Source organism: Bombina bombina, chromosome 7 (assembly GCF_027579735.1).
Source record: "Bombina bombina isolate aBomBom1 chromosome 7, aBomBom1.pri, whole genome shotgun sequence".
Taxonomy (NCBI): domain Eukaryota; kingdom Metazoa; phylum Chordata; class Amphibia; order Anura; family Bombinatoridae; genus Bombina; species Bombina bombina.
Window position 1 is genome coordinate 473,368,937 of NC_069505.1, and position 23,429 is coordinate 473,392,365.

The 23,429-nt window shown below is 40.7% G+C and overlaps 1 protein-coding gene across 1 annotated transcript in view; it reads left to right on the forward strand.

Moving 5' to 3' along the window:
* Nucleotides 1-2,612: 2,612 nt before the first annotated feature.
* Nucleotides 2,613-23,429, forward strand: part of LOC128666764 (zinc finger protein 3) — a 131,886-nt gene continuing 111,069 nt past the window's right edge. The window contains exons 1-2 of the mRNA XM_053721545.1: nt 2,613-2,799; nt 17,176-17,281. Of these exons, the coding sequence (XP_053577520.1) occupies nt 17,204-17,281 (78 nt within the window). The 5' untranslated portion in view covers nt 2,613-2,799; nt 17,176-17,203. The remainder of the gene's footprint in view (nt 2,800-17,175; nt 17,282-23,429) is intronic.

Sequence of the window (23,429 nt, forward strand, 5' to 3'; positions counted from 1 at the left end):
CCCCTCCTCATTCTCTCAGCTCTTCTCTCATACACAGACAGCTCCCTCCTCACTCTCTCAGCTCTTCTCTCATACACAGCCCCCTCATTACTCTCTCAGCTCTTCTCTCATACACAGCCCCCTCCTCACCCTCTCAGCTCATCTCTCATACACAGCCCCCTCCTTACCCTCTCAGCTCTTCTCTCATACACAGCCCCTTCCTCATTTTCTCAGCTCTTCTCTCATACAGAGCCCCCTCCTCACTCTCTCAGCTATTCTCTCATACACAGTCCCCTCCTCACTCTCTCAGCTATTCTCTCATACACAGTCCCCTCCTCACTCTCTCAGCTCTTCTCTCATACACAGCCCCCTCCTCACCCTCTCAGCTCTTCTCTCATACACAGCCCCCTCCTCACCCTCTCAGCTCTTCTCTCATACACAGCCCCCTCCTCACCCTCTCAGCTCTTCTCTCATACACAGCCCCCTCCTCACCCTCTCAGCTCTTCTCTCATACACAGCCCCCCTCCTCACCCTCTCAGCTCTTCTCTCATACACAGCCCCCTCCTCACTCTCTCAGCTCTTCTCTCATACACAGCCCCCTCCTCACCCTCTCAGCTCTTCTCTCATACACAGCCCCCTCCTCACTCTCTCAGCTCTTCTCTCATACACAGCCCCCTTCTCACCCTCTCAGCTCCTCTCTCATACACAGCCCCCTTCTCACCCTCTCAGCTCCTCTCTCATACACAGCCCCCTCCCCACCCTCTCAGCTCCTCTCTCATACACAGCCCCCTCCCCACTCTCTCAACTCTTCTCTCATACACAGCCCCCTCCTCACTCTCTCAGCTCTTCTCTCATACACAGCCCCCTCCTCACTCTCTCAGCTCTTCTCTCATACACAGCCCCCTCCTCACTCTCTCAGCTCTTCTCTCATACACAGCCCCCTCCTCACTCTCTCAGCTCTTCTCTCATACACAGCCCCCTCCTCACTCTCTCAGCTCTTCTCTCATACACAGCCCCTTCCTCATTCTCTCAGCTCTTCTCTCATACACAGACAGCTCCCTCCTCACTCTCTCGGCTCTTCTCTCATACGCAGCCCCCTCCTCACTCTCTCATACACAGCCCCCTCCTCACTCTCTCGGCTCTTCTCTCATACACAGCCCTCTCCTCACCCTCTCAGCTCTTCTCTCATACACAGCCCCCTCCTCACCCTCTCAGCTCATCTCTCATACACAGCCCCTCCTCACTCTCTCAGCTCATCTCTCATACACAGCCCCCTCCTCACCCTCTCAGCTCATCTCTCATACACAGCCCCCTCCTCACTCTCTCAGCTCATCTCTCATACACAGACCCCTCCTCACTCTCTCAGCTCTTCTCTCATACACAGCCCCCTCCTCACCCTCTCAGCTCTTCTCTCATACACAGCCCCCTCCTCACTCTCTCAGCTCTTCTCTCATACACAGCCCCCTCCTCACTCTCTCAGCTCTTCTCTCATACACAGCCTCCTCCTCACTCTCTCAGCTCTTCTCTCATACACAGCCCCCTCCTCACTCTCTCAGCTCTTCTCTCATACACAGCCCCCTCCTCACTCTCTCAGCTCTTCTCTCATACACAGACAGCCCCCTCCTCACTCTCTCAGCTCTTCTCTCATACACAGCCCCCTCCTCACTCTCTCAGCTCTTCTCTCATACACAGCCCCCTCCTCACTCTCTCAGCTCTTCTCTCATACACAGCCCCCTCCTCACTCTCTCAGCTCTTCTCTCATACACAGCCCCCTCCTCATTCTCTCAGCTCTTCTCTCATACACAGACAGCTCCCTCCTCACTCTCTCAGCTCTTCTCTCATACACAGACAGCCCCCTCCTCACTCTCTCAGCTCTTCTCTCATACACAGACAGCCCCCTCCTCACTCTCTCAGCTCTTCTCTCATACACAGACAGCCCCCTCCTCACTCTCTCAGCTCTTCTCTCATACACAGACAGCCCCCTCCTCACTCTCTCAGCTCTTCTCTCATACACAGACAGCCCCCTCCTCACTCTCTCAGCTCTTCTCTCGTACACAGCCCCTTCCACACCCTCTCAGCTCTTCTCTCATACACAGCCCCCTCCTCACTCTCTCAGCTCTTCTCTCATACACAGCCCCCTCCTCACTCTCTCAGCTCTTCTCTCATACACAGCCCCCTCCTTACTCTCTCAGCTCTTCTCTCATACACAGACAGCCCCCTCCTCACTCTCTCAGCTCTTCTCTCATACACAGCCCCCTCCTCACTCTCTCAGCTCTTCTCTCATACACAGCCCCCTCCTCACTCTCTCAGCTCTTCTCTCATACACAGCCCCCTCCTCACTCTCTCAGCTCTTCTCTCATACACAGGCCCCTCCTCACTCTCTCAGCTCTTCTCTCATACACAGACAGCCCCCTCCTCACTCTCTCAGCTCTTCTCTCATACACAGCCCCTTCCACACCCTCTCAGCTCATCTATCATACACAGCCCCCTCCTCACTCTTTCAGCCCCTCTGTCTATCACACTCAGACCCTTTCTTACCCTCTTAGCCCCCTCATAACAACAAGCTGCTAATTAGCACAATGCATCTCTCACCTGGTAGCAGCTAAATCCAGGCAGGCGAAAGGACCCAAGATGTCACAGAAGTCACGTGGCTTTTGTTATTTCATGGTCCTTTAGCTGGGTGGGATGTAGCTGCTACCCGAGGTTTATAGGAACGTGAAGAAGATCCGGGTTTATCTGACAATGGCCGGGGTCACGGGGAGAGGTTTTTTGTAACGCAGGGATCGTGGGGACCGATAGGAAAACATCATTAAGCTCAGTGTAAGTGGTTTTTATATGCAGCTGATTATGGATTTGTGTTATAGACGGTCCAAGTGACACAGTATATGGTGTTTAATACAGAATGTGCCGTCTGTGACCTCTGCTAGTATTTAACTGCTGTGTAATACAGAGGGAACCTCTCAATAATATTATATATCTGTATATAAAGCACTTGAGAGGGGGCTGTGTGTGTAATACAGAGGGAATCTATCTATAATATTATATATCTGTATATAAAGCACTGGAGAGGGGCTGTGAGTGTGATACAGAGGGAATCTATCTATAATATTATATATCTGTATATAAAGCACTGGAGAGGGGCTGTGTGTGTGATACAGAGGGAATCTATCTATAATATTATATATCTGTATATAAAGCACTGGAGAGGGGGCCGTGTGTGTGATACAGAGGGAATCTATCTATATTATATATCTGTATATAAAGCACTGGAGAGGGGCTGTGTGTGTGATACAGAGGGAATCTATCTATAATATTATATATCTGTATATAAAGCACTAGAGAGGGGGCTGTGTGTGTATGATACAGAGGGAATCTATAATATTATATATCTGTATATAAAGCACTGGAGAGGGGCTGTGAGTGTGTGATACAGAGGGAATCTATCTAATATTATATATATGTATATAAAGCACTGGAGAGGGGGCTGTGTATGTGTGATACAGAGGGAATCTATAATATTATATATCTGTATATAAAGCACTGGAGAGGGGCTTGGAGTGTGTGATATAGAGGGAATCTATAATATTATATATCTGTATATAAAGCACTGGAGAGGGGGCTGTGTGTGTGTGATACAGAGGGAATCTATCTATAATATTATATATCTGTATATAAAGCACTGGAGAGGGGCTGTGTGTGTGTGATACAGAGGGAATCTATAATATTATATATCTGTATATAAAGCACTGGAGAGGGGCTGTGTGTGTGATACAGAGGGAATCTATCTATAATATTATATATCTGTATATAAAGCACTGGAGAGGGGGCTGTGTGTGTGATACAGAGGCAATCTATAATATTATAAATCTGTATATAAAGCACTGGAGAGGGGGCTGGCTGTGTGTGATACAGAGGGAATCTATAATATTATATTTCTGTATATAAAGCATTAGAGAGGGGGCTGTGCGTGTGTGATACAGAGGGAATCTATTTATATTATTATAAATCTGTATATAAAGCACTGGAGAGGGTCTGTGTGTGTGATACAGAGGGAATCTATAATATTATATATCTGTTTATAAAGCACTGGAGAGGGGGCTGTGTGTGTGATACAGAGGGAATCTATAATATTATATATCTGTATATAAAGCACTGGAGAGGGGGCTGTGTGTGATACAGAGGGAATCTCTCTATAATATATCTCTGTATATAAAGTACTGGAGAGAGGGGCTGTGTTTGTGATACAGAGGTAATCTCTCTATAATAATATATGTATATAAAGCACTGGAGAGGGGGCTGTGTGTGTGATACAGAGGGAATCTATAATATTATATATCTGTATATAAAGCACTGGAGAGGGGCTGTGTGTGTGATACAGAGGGAATCTATAATATTATATATCTGTATATAAAGCACTGGAGAGGGGGCTGTGTGTGTGTGATACAGAGGGAATCTATAATATTATATATCTGTATATAAAGCACTGGGGAGGGGGCTGTGTGTGTGATACAGAGGGAATCTATAATATTATATATCTGTATATAAAGCACTGGAGAGGGGGCTGTGTGTGTGTGATACAGAGGGAATATATCTATAATATTATATATCTGTATATAAGGTACTGGGGAGGGGCTGTGTGTGTGATACAGAGGGAATCTATAATATTATATATCTGTATATAAAGCACTGGAGAGGGGGCTGTGTGTGTGTGATACAGAGGGAATATATCTATAATATTATATATCTGTATATAAAGCACTGGAGAGGGGCTGTGTGTGTGATACAGAGGGAATCTATAATATTATATATCTGTATATAAAGCACTGGAGAGGGGGCTGTGTGTGTGTGATACAGAGGGAATATATCTATAATATTATATATCTGTATATAAGGTACTGGAGAGGGGGCTGTGTGTGATACAGAGGGAATCTATAATTTCTTTCATGTAATTGGCAAGAGTCCATGAGCTAGTGACGTATGGGATATACATTCCTACCAGGAGGGGAAAAGTTTCCCAAACCTCAAAATGCCTATAAATACACCCCTCACCACACCCACAATTCAGTTTTACAAACTTTGCCTGCCATGGAGGTGGTGAAGTAAGTTTGTGCTAGATTTCTACGTTGATATGCGCTTCGCAGCAGGCTGAAGCCCGGTTTTCCTCTCAGTGCAGGGAATTTCAGAGGGATGAGAAGAGAGTATTGCCTATTTGAATACCATGGTCTTCCTCTAGGGGATCTATTTCATAGGTTCTCTGTTATCGGTCGTAGAGATTTCTTCTCCTACCTCCCTTTTCATATCGACGATATACTCTTATATACCATTACCTCTACTGGTTTGGCCATCTACTATATGTAGATGAGTGTCTTAGGGTAAGTAAGTCTTATTTTATTCATGACACTCTAAGCTATGGTTGGGCACTTTATATGTAAAGTTCTAAATATATGTCTTAAACTTATATTTGCCATGATTCAGGATAAGCAGTATTCCTTCTTTCAGACTGTCAGTTTCATTTTTTTGGAAAAATGCATATGAATTTATATTTTTCTTACCTTGAAAATTTTCAATTAACTTTTTATCTAAATTTAAAGGACAAAATAAATAATGAAAGTATATTGCAGAACTGTTTTATATATACAATTTATCATTTTATATTGCCATGTCAAAGTGTTTAATGTCCCTTTAAGGAATTTGATAATTTTGCTTTATATGTTGTTTTTTCTATTACATATTGCAAGATGTCACTACCTGACCCTGGATCAGAATGTACTTCTGGAAAGACGCTGCCTGATGTTGGTTCTACCAAAGTTAAGTGCATTTGTTGTAAACTTTTGGTAACTGTTCCTCCGGCTGTAGTTTGTGTTAGTTGTCATGATAAACTATCAAACGCAGATAATATTTCCATTAGTAATAATCCATTACCTGTTGTTGTTCCTACAACATCTAATGTTCAGGAAGATGTTCCTGTTAATGTAAAAGAATTTATTTCTAATTCTATTCGGAAGGCTCTGTCTGTTATTCTTCCTTCTAGTAAACGTAAAAGGTCTTAAAACTTCTCATATTTCAGATGAATTTTTAACTGACCGCCTTCATTCTGACTTATCTATTTCTGATGAGGATCTATCTGGTTCAGAAGATTCTGCCTCAGATATTGACACTGATAAATTTTCATATTTGTTTAAGATGGAGTTTATTAGTTCTTTACTTAAAGAAGTGTTGATTGCATTAGATATGGAGGAGTCTAGTCCTCTTGATATTAAAACTTCTAAGCGTTTAAATTCAGTTTTTAAACCTCATGTAGTTATTCCAGAAGTTTTTCCAGTTCCTGATGCTATTTCAGAAGTAATTTCTAGGGAATGGAATAGTCTGGGTACTTCATTTACTCCTTCTCCAAGGTTTAAGAAATTGTACCCTTTGCCATCTGATAGATTAGAGTTTTGGGAGAAAATCCCCAAAGTTGATGGGGCTATCTCTACTCTTGCTAAAAGTACTACTATTCCTACGGCAGATAGTACTTCTTTTAAGGATCCTTTAGATAGGAAGCTTGCATCCTTTCTAAGGAAGGCTCATTTATGTTCAGGTAATCTTCTCAGACCTGCTATTTCTTTGGCCGATGTTGCTGTAGCTTCCACCTTCTGGTTGGAGGCTTTAGCACAACAAGTGTCAGACCATAATGCTTATAGCATTGTTAAACTTCTTCAACATGCTAATAACTTTGTTTGTGATGCCATTTTTGATATCATTAGAATTTATGTCAGGTATATGTCTTTAGCTATTTTAGCTAGAAGAGCTTTATGGCTTAAGTCTTGGAATGCAGATATGACTTCTAAGTCAATGTTACTTTCTCTTTCTTTCCAAGGTAATTTATTTGGTTCTCAGTTGGATTCTATAATTTCAACTGTTACTGGGGGGAAGGGAGCCTTTTTGCCTCAGGACAAAAAATCTAAAGGTAAATATAGGGCTGCTAATCGTTTTCGTTCCTTTCGTCAGAATAAGGAACAGAAGCCTGACCCTTCCCCTAAAGGAACAGTTTCCGTTTGGAAACCTTCTCCAGGCTGGAATAAATCCAAGCGTTTTAGAAAGTCAAAACCAGCTCCCAAATCCGCATGAAGTTGCGGCCCTCATTCCAGCACAGCTGGTAGGGGGCAGGTTACGATTTTTCAAAGATGTTTGGATCAATTAGATTCAAAGTCTTTGGATTCAGAACATTGTTTCACAAGGGTACAGAATAGGTTTCAAGGTAAGACCGCCTGTGAGAAGATTTTTTTCTCTCACGCATTCCAGTAAACCCAGTAAAGGCTCAGGCGTTTCTGAAATGTGTTTCAGACCTAGAGTCGGCTGGGGTAATTGTGCTAGTTCCAGTTCTGGAGTCCTCAGGCTATGAAAGAAGTATCTCGGATACTTGTATGGGCGGAATCCAGCTCCTGTCTAATCTCTGCGGTTCACATCCCAGGTATAGACAATTGGGAAGTGGATTATCTCAGTCGCTAGACGTTACATCCGGGTGAATGGTCTCTTCACCCAGAGGTATTCCTTCAGATTGTTCAAATCTGGGGACTTCCAGAAATAGATCTGATGGCTTCTCATCTAAACAAGAAACTTCCTAGGTATCTGTCCAGATCCAGGGATCCTCAGGCGGAAGCGGTGGACGCGTTGTCGCTTCCTTGGAATTATCAACCTGCTTATATCTTTCCACCTCTAGTTCTTCCAAAAGTGATTTCCAAAATCCTAATGGACCGTTCGTTTGTACTGCTGGTGGCTCCAGCATGGCCTCACAGGTTTTGGTATGCGGATCTCGTTCGGATGGCCAGTTGCCAACCTTGGACACTTCCGTTAAGGTCAGACCTTCTATCTCAAGGCCCATTTTTCCATCAGGATCTCAAATCATTAAATTTGAAGGTATGGAGATTGAACGCTTAATACTTAGTCATAGAGGTTTCTCTGATTCAGTGATTAATACTATGTTACAGGCTCGTAAATCTGTGTCTAGAAAGATTTATTACCGAGTTTGGAGAAGACTTACATTTCTTGGTGTTCTTCTCATAAATTCTCTTGGCATTCTTTTAGAATTCCTAGAATTTTACAGTTTCTTCAGGATGGTTTGGAAAAAGGTTTGTGTGCAAGTTCCTTGAAAAGACAAATCTCTGCTCTTTCTGTACTTTTTCACAGAAAGATTGCTAAACATCCTGATATTCATTGTTTTGTACAGGCTTTGGTTCGTATTAAGCCTGTCATTAAGTCAATTTCTCCTCCTTGGAGTCTTAATTTGGTTCTGAGGGCTTTACAGGCTCCTCCGTTTGAACCTATGCATTCTCTGGATATTAAATTACTTTCTTGGAAAGTTTTATTCCTTTTGGCCATCTCTTCTGCTAGAAGTGTTTGAGTTATCTGCTCTTTCTTGTGAATCTCCTTTTCTGATTTTTCATCAGGATAAGGCGGTGTGGCGGACTTCATTTAATTTTTTACCTAAAGTTGTGAATTCTAACAACGTTAGTAGAGAAATTGTTGTCCCTTCTTTGTGTCCTAATCCTAAGAATTCTCTGGAGAGATCTTTACATTCTTTGGATGTAGTAAGAGCTTTGAAATATTATGTTGAAGCTACTAAAGATTTCAGGAAGACTTCTAGTCTATTTGTTATCTTTTCTGGTTCTAGGAAAGGTCAGAAGGCTTCTGCCATTTCTTTGGCGTCTTGGTTAAAGTCTTTGATTCATCATGCTTATGTAGAGTCGGGTAAGTCCCCGCCTCAAAGGATTACGGCTCATTCTACTAGGTCAGTTTCTACTTCCTGGGCTTTTAGGAATGAAGCTTCTGTTGATCAGATTTGCAAAGCAGCAATTTGGTCTTCTTTGCATACTTTTACTAAATTCTACCATTTTGATGTTTTTTCTTCTTCAGAAGCAGTTTTTGGTAGAAAAGTACTTCAGGCAGCTGTTTCAGTTTGATTCTTCTGCTTATAATTTCAGTTTTTTTTCATTATAAGATTAAAACTTTTTGATTTGGGTTGTGGATTATTTTTTCAGCGGAATTGGCTGTCTTTATTTTATCCCTCCCTCTCTAGTGACTCTTGCATGGAAGTTCCTCATCTTGGGTATCTGCTATCCCATACGTCACTAGCTCATGGACTCTTGCCAATTACATGAAAGAAAACATAATTTATGTAAGAACTTACCTGATAAATTCATTTCTTTCATATTGGCAAGAGTCCATGAGGCCCACCCTTTTTGTGGTGGTTATGATTTTTTTTGTATGAAGCACAATTATTCCAATTCCTTGTTTGATGCTTTCGCTCCTTTCTTATCACCCCACTTCTTGGCTATTCGTTAAACTGAATTGTGGGTGTGGTGAGGGGTGTATTTATAGGCATTTTGAGCTTTGGGAAACTTTGCCCCTCCTGGTAGGAATGTATATCCCATACGTCACTAGCTCATGGACTCTTGCCAATATGAAAGAAATGAATTTATCAGGTAAGTTCTTACATAAATTATGTTATTATATATCTGTATATACAGTACTGGAGAGGGGGCTGTGTGTGATACAGAGGGAATCTATCTATAATATTATATATCTGTATATAAAGCACTGGAGAGGGACTGTGTGTGTGTGTGTGTGTGTGATACAGAGGGGATCTATCTATAATATTATATATCTGTATATACAGTACTGGAGAGGGGGCTGTGTGTGATACAGAGGGGATCTATCTATAATATTATATATCTGTATATAAGGTACTGGAGAGGGGCTGTTTGTGATACAGAGGGGATCTATCTATAATATTATATATCTGTATATAAAGCACTGGAGAGGGACTGTGTGTGTGTGTGTGTGATACAGAGGGAACCTGTCTATAATATTATATATCTGTATATAAAGTACTGGAGAGGGGACTGTGTGTGTGGGATACAGAGGGAATCTATCTATAATATTATCTGTATATAAAGCACTGGAGAGGGGGCTGTGTGTGTGATACAGAGGGGATTTCTCTATAATATTATATATCTGTATATAAGGTACTGGGGAGGAGCTGTGTGTGTGTGTGGGATACAGAGGGAATCTATAATATTATATATCTGTATATAATGCACTGGATGGGGTGGGGCTGTGTGTGTGTGATACAGAGGGAATCTATAATATTATATATCTGTATATAACTGGGGAGGGGGCTGTGTGTGTGGGATACAGAGGGAATCTATAATATTATATATCTGTATATAGATTCCCTCTGTATCACACACACACAGCCCCCTCCCCAGTACTTTATATACAGATATATAATATTATAGATTCCCTCTGTATCACACACACACAGCCCCACCCCATCCAGTGCATTATATACAGATATATAATATTATAAAGTACTGGGGAGGGGGCTGTGTGTGTGATACAGAGGTAATCTATCTATAATATTATATAGCTGTATATAAAGCACTGGAGAGGGGCTGTGTGTGTGATACAGAGGTAATCTCTCTATAATATTATATAGCTGTATATAAAGCACTGGAGAGTGGATTGTGTGTGATACAGAGGGAATCTCTCTCTATAATATTATATATCTGTATATAAAGCACTGGAGAGGGGGCTGTGTGTGTGATACAGAGGGAATCTATCTATAATATTATATATCTGTATATAAGGTACTGGAGAGGGGGCTGTGTGTGTGCGATACAGAGGGAATCTCTCTATAATATTATATAGCTGTATATAAAGCACTGGAGAGTGGATTGTGTGTGATACAGAGGAAATCTCTCTCTATAATATTATATATCTGTATATAAAGCACTGGAGAGGGGGCTGTGTGTGATACAGAGGGAATATAACTATAATATTATTTATCTGTAGATAAGGTACTGGGGAGGGGCTGTGTGTGTGTGTAATACAGAGGGAATCTATAATATTATATATCTGTATATAAAGAACTGGGGAGGGGGCTGTGTGTGTGATACAGAGGGAATCTATAATATTATATATCTGTATATAAAGCACTGGAGAGGGGCTGTGTGTGTGATACTGAGGGAATCTATAATATATATCTGTATATAAAGCACTGGAGAGGGGCTGTGTGTGTGATACAGAGGGAATCTCTCTATAATATTATATATCTGTATATAAAGTACTGGAGAGGAGGCTGTGTGTGTGATACAGAGGGAACCTATCTATAATATTATATATCTGTATATAAAGTACTGGAGAGGAGGCTGTGTGTGTGATACAGAGGGAACCTATCTATAATATTATATATCTGTATATAAAGTACTGGAGAGGAGGCTGTGTGTGTGATACAGAGGGAACCTATCTATAATATTATATATCTGTATATAAAGTACTGGAGAGGGGACTGTGTGTGTGTGATACAGAGGGAATCTATAATATTATATATCTGTATATAAAGTACTGGAGAGGAGGCTGTGTGTGTGATACAGAGGGAACCTATCTATAATATTATATATCTGTATATAAAGTACTGGAGAGGAGGCTGTGTGTGTGATACAGAGGGAATCTATCTATAATATTATATATCTGTATATAAAGTACTGGAGAGGAGGCTGTGTGTGTGATACAGAGGGAACCTATCTATAATATTATATATCTTTATGTAAGATACATATGTGTTAGTGTGTATATGTGTGTGTATATGTATATAATTGTCATTTCTCCAACATAGGTGTGTCCGGTCCACGGCGTCATCCTTACTTGTGGGATATTCTCTTCCCCAACAGGAAATGGCAAAGAGCCCAGCAAAGCTGGTCACATGATCCCTCCTAGGCTCCGCCTTCCCCAGTCATTCTCTTTGCCGTTGTACAGGCAACATCTCCACGGAGATGGCTTAGAGTTTTTTAGTGTTTAACTGTAGTTTTTATTATTCAATCAAGAGTTTGTTATTTTAAAATAGTGCTGGTATGTACTATTTACTCTGAAACAGAAAAGAGATGAAGATTTCTGTTTGTAAGAGGAAAATGATTTTAGCAACCGTTACTAAAATCGATGGCTGTTTCCACACAGGACTGTTGAGAGGAATTAACTTCAGTTGGGGGAACAGTGAGCAGACTTTTGCTGCTTGAGGTATGACACATTCTAACAAGACGATGTAATGCTGGAAGCTGTCATTTTCCCTATGGGATCCGGTAAGCCATTTTTATTACAGAAAGAAAAAAAGGGCTTCACAAGGGCTTTTTAAGACTGTAGACATTTTCTGGGCTAAATCGATTTATATATAAACATATTTTATACTCCATAGCCTTGAGGAATTATTTTAATCTTGGGAATTATGTAAAATAACCGGCAGGCACTGTATTGGACACCTTATTCTCTAGGGGCTTTCCCTAATCATAGGCAGAGTCTCATTTTCGCGCCTGTATTGCGCACTTGTTTTTGAGAAGCATGACATGCAGATGCATGTGTGAGGAGCTCTGATACATAGAAAAGACTTTCTGAAGGCGTCATTTGGTATCGTATTCCCCTTTGGGCTTGGTTGGGTCTCAGCAAAGCAGATACCAGGGACTGTAAAGGGGTTAAATATAAAAACGGCTCCGGTTATTTTAAGGGTTAAAGCTTCCAAATTTGGTGTGCAATACTTTTAAGGCTTTAAGACACTGTGGTGAAATTTTGGTGAATTTTGAACAATTCCTTCATACTTTTTCGCAATTGCAGTAATAAAGTGTGTTCAGTTTAAAATTTAAAGTGACAGTAACGGTTTATTTTAAAACGTTTTTTGTACTTTGTTATCAAGTTTTTGCCTGTTTAACATGTCTGAACTACCAGATAGACTGTGTTCTGAATGTGGGGAAGCCAAGGTTCCTTCTCATTTAAATAGATGTGATTTATGTGACACAAAATTTAGAGAAAATGATGCCCAAGATGATTCCTCAAGTGAGGGGAGTAAGCATGGTACTGCATCATCCCCTCCTTCGTCTACACCAGTCTTGCCCACACAGGAGGCCCCTAGTACATCTAGCGCGCCAATACTCCTTACTATGCAACAATTAACGGCTGTAATGGATAATACTATCAAAAACATTTTAGCCAAAATGCCCACTTATCAGCGAAAGCGCGACTGCTCTGTTTTAGAAAATACTGAAGAGCATGAGGACGCTGATGATATTGGTTCTGAAGGGCCCCTACACCAGTCTGAGGGGGCCAGGGAGGTTTTGTCTGAGGGAGAAATTTCAGATTCAGGGAAAATTTCTCAACAAGCTGAACCTGATGTGATTACATTTAAATTTAAATTGGAACATCTCCGCGCTCTGCTTAAGGAGGTGTTATCCACTCTGGATGATTGTGAGAATTTGGTCATTCCAGAGAAACTATGTAAAATGGACAAGTTCCTAGAGGTCCCGGGGCCCCCCGAAGCTTTTCCTATACCCAAGCGGGTGGCGGACATTGTAAATAAAGAATGGGAAAGGCCCGGTATACCTTTCGTCCCTCCCCCCATATTTAAAAAATTGTTTCCTATGATCGACCCCAGAAAGGACTTATGGCAGACAGTCCCCAAGGTCGAGGGGGCGGTTTCTACTCTAAACAAACGCACCACTATACCCATAGAAGATAGTTGTGCTTTCAAAGATCCTATGGATAAAATATTAGAAGGTTTGCTTAAAAAGATGTTTGTTCAGCAAGGTTACCTTCTACAACCAATTTCATGCATTGTTCCTGTCACTACAGCCGCGTGTTTCTGGTTCGATGAGCTAGAAAAGGCGCTCAATAATAATTCTTCTTCTTATGAGGAGATTATGGACAGAATTCATGCTCTCAAATTGGCTAATTCTTTCACCCTAGACGCCACTTTGCAATTGGCTAGGTTAGCGGCGAAAAATTCTGGTTTTGCTATTGTGGCGCGCAGAGCGCTTTGGTTAAAATCTTGGTCAGCGGATGCGTCTTCCAAGAACAAATTGCTTAACATTCCTTTCAAGGGGAAAACGCTGTTTGGCCCTGACTTGAAAGAGATTATCTCTGATATCACTGGGGGCAAGGGCCACGCCCTTCCTCAGGATAGGTCTTTCAAGGCCAAAAATAAACCTAATTTTCGTCCCTTTCGCAGAAACGGACCAGCCCCAAGTGCTACGTCCTCTAAGCAAGAGGGTAATACTTCTCAAGCCAAGCCAGCCTGGAGACCAATGCAAGGCTGGAACAAAGGAAAGCAGGCCAAGAAACCTGCCACTGCTACCAAGACAGCATGAGATGTTGGCCCCCGATCCGGGACCGGATCTGGTGGGGGGCAGACTCTCTCTCTTCGCTCAGGCTTGGGCAAGAGATGTTCTGGATCCTTGGGCACTAGAAATAGTCTCCCAAGGTTATCTTCTGGAATTCAAGGGGCTTCCCCCAAGGGGGAGGTTCCACAGGTCTCAATTGTCTTCAGACCACATAAAAAAACAGGCATTCTTACATTGTGTAGAAGACCTGTTAAAAATGGGAGTGATTCATCCTGTTCCATTAGGAGAACAAGGGATGGGGTTCTACTCCAATCTGTTCGTAGTTCCCAAAAAAGAGGGAACATTCAGACCAATCTTAGATCTCAAGATCCTAAACAAGTTTCTCAAGGTTCCATCGTTCAAAATGGAAACCATTCGAACAATTCTTCCTTCCATCCAGGAAGGTCAATTCATGACCACGGTGGATTTAAAGGATGCGTATCTACATATTCCTATCCACAAGGAACATCATCGGTTCCTAAGGTTCGCATTCCTGGACAAGCATTACCAGTTTGTGGCACTTCCGTTCGGATTAGCCACTGCTCCAAGGATTTTCACAAAGGTACTAGGGTCCCTTCTAGCGGTGCTAAGACCAAAGGGCATTGCAGTAGTACCTTACTTGGACGACATTCTACTTGTCTCCGACGATACAAGTAAATCAGAGGACCAGAGATTCACTCCGTTGGTGGCTGTCCCTGGACAACCTGTCACAGGGGATGAGCTTCCGCAGACCAGAGTGGGTCATTGTCACGACCGACGCCAGTCTGGTGGGCTGGGGCGCGGTCTGGGGACCCCTGAAAGCTCAGGGTCTTTGGTCTCGGGAAGAATCTCTTCTACCGATAAATATTCTGGAACTGAGAGCGATACTCAATGCTCTCAAGGCTTGGCCTCAGCTAGCAAAGGCCAAGTTCATACGGTTTCAATCAGACAACATGACGACTGTTGCGTACATCAACCATCAGGGGGGAACAAGGAGTTCCCTGGCGATGGAAGAAGTGACCAAAATCATTCAATGGGCGGAGACTCACTCCTGCCACTTGTCTGCAATCCACATCCCAGGAGTGGAAAATTGGGAAGCGGATTTTCTGAGTCGTCAGACATTTCATCCGGGGGAGTGGGAACTCCATCCGGAAATCTTTGCCCAAATTACTCAATTGTGGGGCATTCCAGACATGGATCTGATGGCCTCTCGTCAGAACTTCAAGGTTCCTTGCTACGGGTCCAGATCCAGGGATCCCAAGGCGACTCTAGTAGATGCACTAGTAGCACCTTGGACCTTCAAACTAGCTTATGTATTCCCGCCGTTTCCTCTCATCCCCAGGCTGGTAGCCAGGATCAATCAGGAGAGAGCATCGGTGATCTTGATAGCTCCTGCGTGGCCACGCAGGACTTGGTATGCAGACCTGGTGAATATGTCATCGGCTCCACCATGGAAGCTACCTTTGAGACGAGACCTTCTTGTTCAAGGTCCGTTCGAACATCCGAATCTGGTCTCACTCCAACTGACTGCTTGGAGATTGAACGCTTGATCTTATCAAAGCGAGGGTTCTCAGATTCTGTCATTGATACTCTTGTTCAGGCCAGAAAGCCTGTAACTAGAAAAATTTACCACAAAATATGGAAAAAATATATCTGTTGGTGTGAATCTAAAGGATTCCCTTGGGACAAGGTAAAAATTCCTAAGATTCTATCCTTTCTTCAAGAAGGTTTGGAGAAAGGATTATCTGCTAGTTCCTTGAAGGGACAGATTTCTGCCTTGTCTGTGTTACTTCACAAAAAGCTGGCAGCTGTGCCAGATGTTCAAGCCTTTGTTCAGGCTCTGGTTAGAATCAAGCCTGTTTACAAACCTTTGACTCCTCCTTGGAGTCTCAATTTAGTTCTTTCAGTTCTTCAGGGGGTTCCGTTTGAACCCTTACATTCCGTTGATATTAAGTTATTATCTTGGAAAGTTTTGTTTTTGGTTGCAATTTCTTCTGCTAGAAGAGTTTCAGAATTATCTGCTCTGCAGTGTTCTCCTCCTTATCTGGTGTTCCATGCAGATAAGGTGGTTTTACGTACTAAACCTGGTTTTCTTCCGAAAGTTGTTTCTAACAAAAACATTAACCAGGAGATAGTCGTGCCTTCTTTGTGTCCGAATCCAGTTTCAAAGAAGGAACGTTTGTTGCACAATTTGGATGTTGTTCGTGCTCTAAAATTCTATTTAGATGCTACAAAGGATTTTAGACAAACATCTTCCTTGTTTGTTGTTTATTCTGGTAAAAGGAGAGGTCAAAAAGCAACTTCTACCTCTCTCTCTTTTTGGATTAAAAGCATCATCAGATTGGCTTATGAGACTGCCGGACGGCAGCCTCCTGAAAGAATCACAGCTCATTCCACTAGGGCTGTGGCTTCCACATGGGCCTTCAAGAACGAGGCTTCTGTTGATCAGATATGTAAGGCAGCGACTTGGTCTTCACTGCACACTTTTACTAAATTTTACAAGTTTGATACTTTTGCTTCTTCTGAGGCTATTTTTGGGAGAAAGGTTTTGCAAGCCGTGGTGCCTTCCATCTAGGTGACCTGATTTGCTCCCTCCCTTCATCCGTGTCCTAAAGCTTTGGTATTGGTTCCCACAAGTAAGGATGACGCCGTGGACCGGACACACCTATGTTGGAGAAAACAGAATTTATGTTTACCTGATAAATTACTTTCTCCAACGGTGTGTCCGGTCCACGGCCCGCCCTGGTTTTTTAATCAGGTCTGATAATTTATTTTCTTTAACTACAGTCACCACGGTATCATATGGTTTCTCCTATGCAAATATTCCTCCTTTACGTCGGTCGAATGACTGGGGAAGGCGGAGCCTAGGAGGGATCATGTGACCAGCTTTGCTGGGCTCTTTGCCATTTCCTGTTGGGGAAGAGAATATCCCACAAGTAAGGATGACGCCGTGGACCGGACACACCGTTGGAGAAAGTAATTTATCAGGTAAACATAAATTCTGTTTTTTATCATGTATGTGCCACTGCCGCAGGTCTCAGTGTTGCACAATATCACTGACCATGAACAAGATAAAGAAGAAGCTGCCTGAGCGGATCCTGAATCACATCCTGGAGATTCTCTACCTGCTGACGGGAGAGGTGAGAAAACATAACGTCACCACGGTAACCTCCTGTAGTGATTATGTGTATTAGTTGCTTAGGAACAAGAGGTGGCAGATGCTCACAGGTAAAGAAAGAGCCGGTGTTTAACCTTTTAATGCCGTTATACCATTCTATTCTGTCATAATTACACTGGGCTTTAAAGACGTTATGATGGAATAGAACGTCATAGCTAATGGCTGTCCTGAAGCCTTCTGTGCTTCCATAATTTGATCGCAGTCTGGAGGGCGTTCCTAGGGTTGTAGGGACGCCCCCCAGACGTGATCCAATAATTGAAATCTCGTTATCGCGTGCTTTCAATTTGTCTACATCGGAACAGTTGTTCCGATGTAGACACTTTAACCCTGTCGCAAAAGGGTTAAGGTGTTTGTTCAAATACAAAAGTGTAGAGTTGTTCTGGGAATATTCTGTTGTAGAAATTCACCTGAGGACCGTTATTTCCCAGCAGCCTTTTGTTATTTGTTCCATCATCCCCATATACAGGCCGGCAATAGGCAGCTTATGTAGAGTTATCAGGATTAGGCTAATAAAGAGTAAACTGGTATTTATATGGTATAAACACATAGTGCAGAAGAGGAAGTGCTATTGTATAGAATGGCCATAAGCATATGTACATATGTCATATATAGATAATACCTGCACATACACAGCAATAGGCAGCTTATGTAGTGATGTCAGGCTTAGGCTAATAAAGATAAACTGGTATTTATATGGTATAAACACATAGTGCAGAAGAGGAAGTGCTATTGTATAGAATGGCCATAAGCATATGTACATATGTCATATATAGATAATACCGCACATACACAGCAATAGGCAGCTTATGTAGTGATGTCAGGCTTAGGCTAATAAAGATAAACTGGTATTTATATGGTATAAACACATAGTGCAGAAGAGGAAGTGCTATTGTATAGAATGGCTATAAGCATATGTACATATGTCATATATAGATAATACCGCACATACACAGCAATAGGCAGCTTATGTAGTGATGTCAGACTTAGGCTAATAAAGATAAACTGGTATTTATATGGTATAAACACATAGTGCAGAAGAGGAAGTGCTATTGTATAGAATGGCCATAAGCATATGTACATATGTCATATATAGATAATACCGCACATACACAGCAATAGGCAGCTTATGTAGTGATGTCAGACTTAGGCTAATAAAGATAAACTGGTATTTATATGGTATAAACACATAGTGCAGAAGAGGAAGTGCTACTGTATAGAATGGCTATAAGCATATGTACATATGTCATATATAGATAATACCGCACATACACAGCAATAGGCAGCTTATGTAGTGATGTCAGACTTAGGCTAATAAAGAGTAAACTGGTATTTATATGGTATAAACACATAGTGCAGAAGAGGAAGTGCTATTGTATAGAATGGCCATAAGCATATGTACATATCAGTGTTAATTTTGACAGCAAATTTCTATTTAGTCTTAGTTTTAGTCTTTTGACTAAAATTCCATTTTAGTTTTAGTCGTATTTTAGTCATCTCAATTGTTTTAGTCTAGTTTTAGTCGACTGAATCTCCAGTAGATTTTAGTCGACTAAATCCCAGTAGATTTTAGTTGACTAAAATCTTAGGGGTGTAGTTAAAGTGTAATGCATTATTTAAGCATTTCTCTATAATTTGCAAACTGATTACATACTCCAGGAGTAAACATAACACCTGTTAATATTTATGGTATTAAGGTTTAAACATGCAATACAGACACAGATTTAGCCGTTGTGATATGTGACAGCTTTATTAAACTTAAAATGAAATAAAACCAAGTTTCATAAACAAACAGAAGTGCAACTATAAAATATAAAAAAAAAAAACTGTAAACTGTAGTGGCTGTATTGCACATATTACCCATAATAAAAACTTTAACAGTTCTTTGTTACTAATTAAAACAAGTATTAAGTAACTCAACACAACAAAAAGTTTCTGCAGCTAGCACAGGCACAGCATAACTTAAACCCATACTCGTGAGTTATGCTTATTTCTATAGGAAGAATCAATTGATTGTTCACAGATTCGAAAACAATTTGGCAACGATATTAGCACTGCTCTAGAACTTCCAAACTCATTATATACTCCTGGAGTAAAGGTTTATTAACCTGTTTCTATTTATGGTATTAAGGTTTGAACATGCAATACAGATTTAACAGATTTAACTGTTGTGGTATATTACATGTCTTTATCTTAAAATTTAATAAAATTAAGTTTTGTAAAATTTACAAAAAAACAGTAATTAGATATGGATTAATTATAACACCTTGCATAAAATGTTTTCTGTCAGCAAATTTTGATTTAGTTTTAGTCATAGTCTTTTGACTAAAATGCCATTTTGATTTAGTTTTAGTCATAGTCTTTTGACTAAAATGCCATTTTAGTTTTAGTCGTATTTTAGACACCAGAATTTCATTAGTTTTATAGTCATTTTAGTCTAGTTTTAGTTGACGAAATTAACACTGGTACATATGTCATATATAGATAATACCGCACATACACAGCAATAGGCAGCTTATGTAGTGATGTCAGGCTTAGGCTAATAAAGAGTAAACTGGTATTTATATGGTATAAACACATAGTGCAGAAGAGGAAGTGCTATTGTATAGACTGCCCATAAGCATATGTACATATGTCATATATAGATAATACCGCACATACACAGCAATAGACAGCTTATGTAGTGATGTCAGACTTAGGCTAATAAAGATAAACTGGTATTTATATGGTATAAACACATAGTGCAGAAGAGGAAGTGCTATTGTATAGAATGGCTATAAGCATATGTACATATGTCATATATAGATAATACTGCACATACACTGCAATAGGCTGCTTATGTAGTGATGTCAGACTTAGGCTAATAAAGAGTAAACTGGTATTTATATGGTATAAACACATAGTGCAGAAGAGGAAGTGCTATTGTATAGACTGCCCATAAGCATATGTACATATGTCATATATAGATAATACCGCACATACACAGCAATAGACAGCTTATGTAGTGATGTCAGACTTAGGCTAATAAAGATAAACTGGTATTTATATGGTATAAACACATAGTGCAGAAGAGGAAGTGCTATTGTATAGAATGGCTATAAGCATATGTACATATGTCATATATAGATAATACCGCACATACACAGCAATAGGCAGCTTATGTAGTGATGTCAGACTTAGGCTAATAAAGATAAACTGGTATTTATATGGTATAAACACATAGTGCAGAAGAGGAAGTGCTATTGTATAGAATGGCCATAAGCATAGGTCATATATAGATAATATTTGCACGTGCACGGCTCACTGGTTAGTCTGCTCATATCCTGTGCCTGAAAACCTCATTCTATATGTCCTGGTTCATGTATAGATGACATTTTATATTTCTGTATCACTTGGTGCAGTTCTTCACATGACAATACATCCCTATTGCTTGATCAGTGTATGAGCTTAGTTGTATTTTTCCCTCATTGCTACAGCAAAGGAGATGTTTAAGAAGATTGTCAAGGGTTGTGTGACTGGTCTGCAAAGCAATGTGAATGTTGCTAACAAAATGACAATGTAAATGCTTCTAAAATTTATTTTGTTTTCATATATTTTGCAATGCAGATCTTAAAGGGACAGTCTACAATAAAATTGGTATTGTTTCCCCAGTTGTGAATAACCAACACAGTTAAATTAATATACTTTTTAACCTCTGTGATTGCCTTGTATCTAAGCCTCTTCTGACAGCCCCTGATCACATGACTGTGACTATTTAAAATCTATTGAGTTGCATTTAGTACTGTGTTGTGCCCCAAGGCAGAACATGCATTGATCTGAGATGTCATCGCAGAAAATGCAGCATGTCTGCAGAAAGAACAGGACGCATGCAGGAACTGTTACTGCTTTAACTTTGTGGCACTGCTCCAAATCAGGCTGTTTTCTTCAAAAAGAGCTTTGCTCTGGTAGCACTGTAAGTTTTCCTTAACACAGCGCATCCACAGCAAAGTGCTGTTTGAAGTGAAAAGTCAAATATGCAGTATTGACTGGCTCTCAGCCCCCTAACTTCCCATTCTGCAAAGCTGTGTTTTCTGAATGACATTATTATGAGCAATGCACCTTTCTTTCATGTAATTAGCAAGAGTCCATGAGCTAGTGATGTATGGGATATACATTCCTACCAGGAGGGGCAAAGTTTCCCAAACCTTAACATGCCTATAAATACACCCCTCACCACACCCACAATTCAGTTTTACAAACTTTGCCTCCCGTGGAGGTGGTGAAGTAAGTTTGTGCTAGATTCTTCGTTGATATGCGCTCCGCAGCAGGCTGGAGCCCGGTTTTCCTCTCAGCGTGCAGTGAATGTCAGAGGGATGTGAAGAGAGTATTGCCTATTTGAAATCAATGATCTCCTTCTACGGGGTCTATTTCATAGGTTCTCTGTTATCGGTCGTAGAGATTCATCTCTTACCTCCCTTTTCAGATCGACGATATACTCTTATATATACCATTACCTCTACTGATACCAGTTTCAGTACTGGTTTGGCTTTCTACTATATGTAGATGAGTGTCCTGGGGTAAGTAAGTCTTATTTTCTGTGACACTCTAAGCTATGGTTGGGCACTTTTATATAAAGTTCTAAATATATGTGTTTAAACCTTTTATTTGCCTTGATTCAGGATGTTCAATATTCCTTATTTCAGACAGTCAGTTTCATTATTTGGGATAATGCATTTGAATATTAAATTTTTCTTACCTTTAAAATTTGACTTTTTTTCCTGTGGGCTGTTAGGCTCGCGGGGGCTGAAAATGCTTCATTTTATTGCGTCATTCTTGGTGCGGACTTTTTTGGCGCAAAAAATTTCTTAGTCATTTCCGGCGTCATACTTGTCACCGGAAGTTGTTTGTATGTGCGTCATTTTTTTTACTTTTTTTGCACCAAAGATGTCGGCGTTACCGGATGTGGCGTCATTTTTGGCGCCAAAGCATTTAGGCGCCAAATAGTGTGGGCGTCTTTTTTGGCGCTAAAAAATATGGGCATTATTGTCTCCACATTATTTAAGTCTCATTGTTTATTTGCTTCTGGTTGCTAGAAGCTTGTTCATTGTCATTTTTTCCCATTCCTGAAACTGTCATTTAAGGAATTTGATAGATTTTGCTTTATATGTTGTTTTTTCTATTACATATTGCAAGATGTCTCAGATTGACCCTGGATCAAAAGCTACTTCTGGAAAAACGCTTGACTGAGTTCAGTCCTACCAAAGCTAAGTTCATTTATTTTAAATGTTATGAATGTTTATCTTTAGCTATGGTTTGTAATAAGTTATTATGATGAACTTTTACATGCAGAATCCATTAGTATTTATGCTTTATATATTGCCATTCTTTTTACATCTTATGTACAAGAAATATTTAGAAGATTTATACGAAATATTTTTCTGATTCTATTTTAAAGGCTTTGTCTGACATCGTGCCTTCTAATAATGTTTAGGTCTTTTTTACTTTTTTAATTATTGAAGTTTCAAATGACCAACAACATACTGATTTATCCTTCTCTGATGATGTTTTTTTTCTCATTCAGAATTTTCTTCATCAGATATTGACACTAACAAATCTACTTTCTCTTGTTAAGTGTATTCAGTCCACGGGTCATCCATTACTTATGGGATATATTCCCTTCCCAACAGGAAGTTGCAAGAGGATCACCCAAGCAGAGCTGCTATATAGCTCCTCCCCTCACATGTCATATCCAGTCATTCTCTTGCAACTCTCAACATAGAAGGAGGTCGTGAGAGGAGTGTGGTGTTTTATACTTAATTATTTCTTCAATCAAAAGTTTATTTTTAAATGGCACCGGAGTGTGCTGTTTTTTTCTCAGGCAGTATTTAGAAGAAGAAATCTGCCTGCGTTTTCTATGATCTTAGCAGAAGTAACTAAGATCCACTGGCTGTTCTTGCACATTCTGAGGAGTGAGGTAACTTCAGAAAGGGAATAGCGTGCGGGGTCTCCTGCAAATGAGGTATGTGCAGTAAAATATTTTTCTAAGGAATGGAATTGACTAAGAAAATACTGCTGATACCGAAGTAATGTAAGTACAGCCTTAAATGCAGCGGTTGCGACTGGTATCAGGCTGA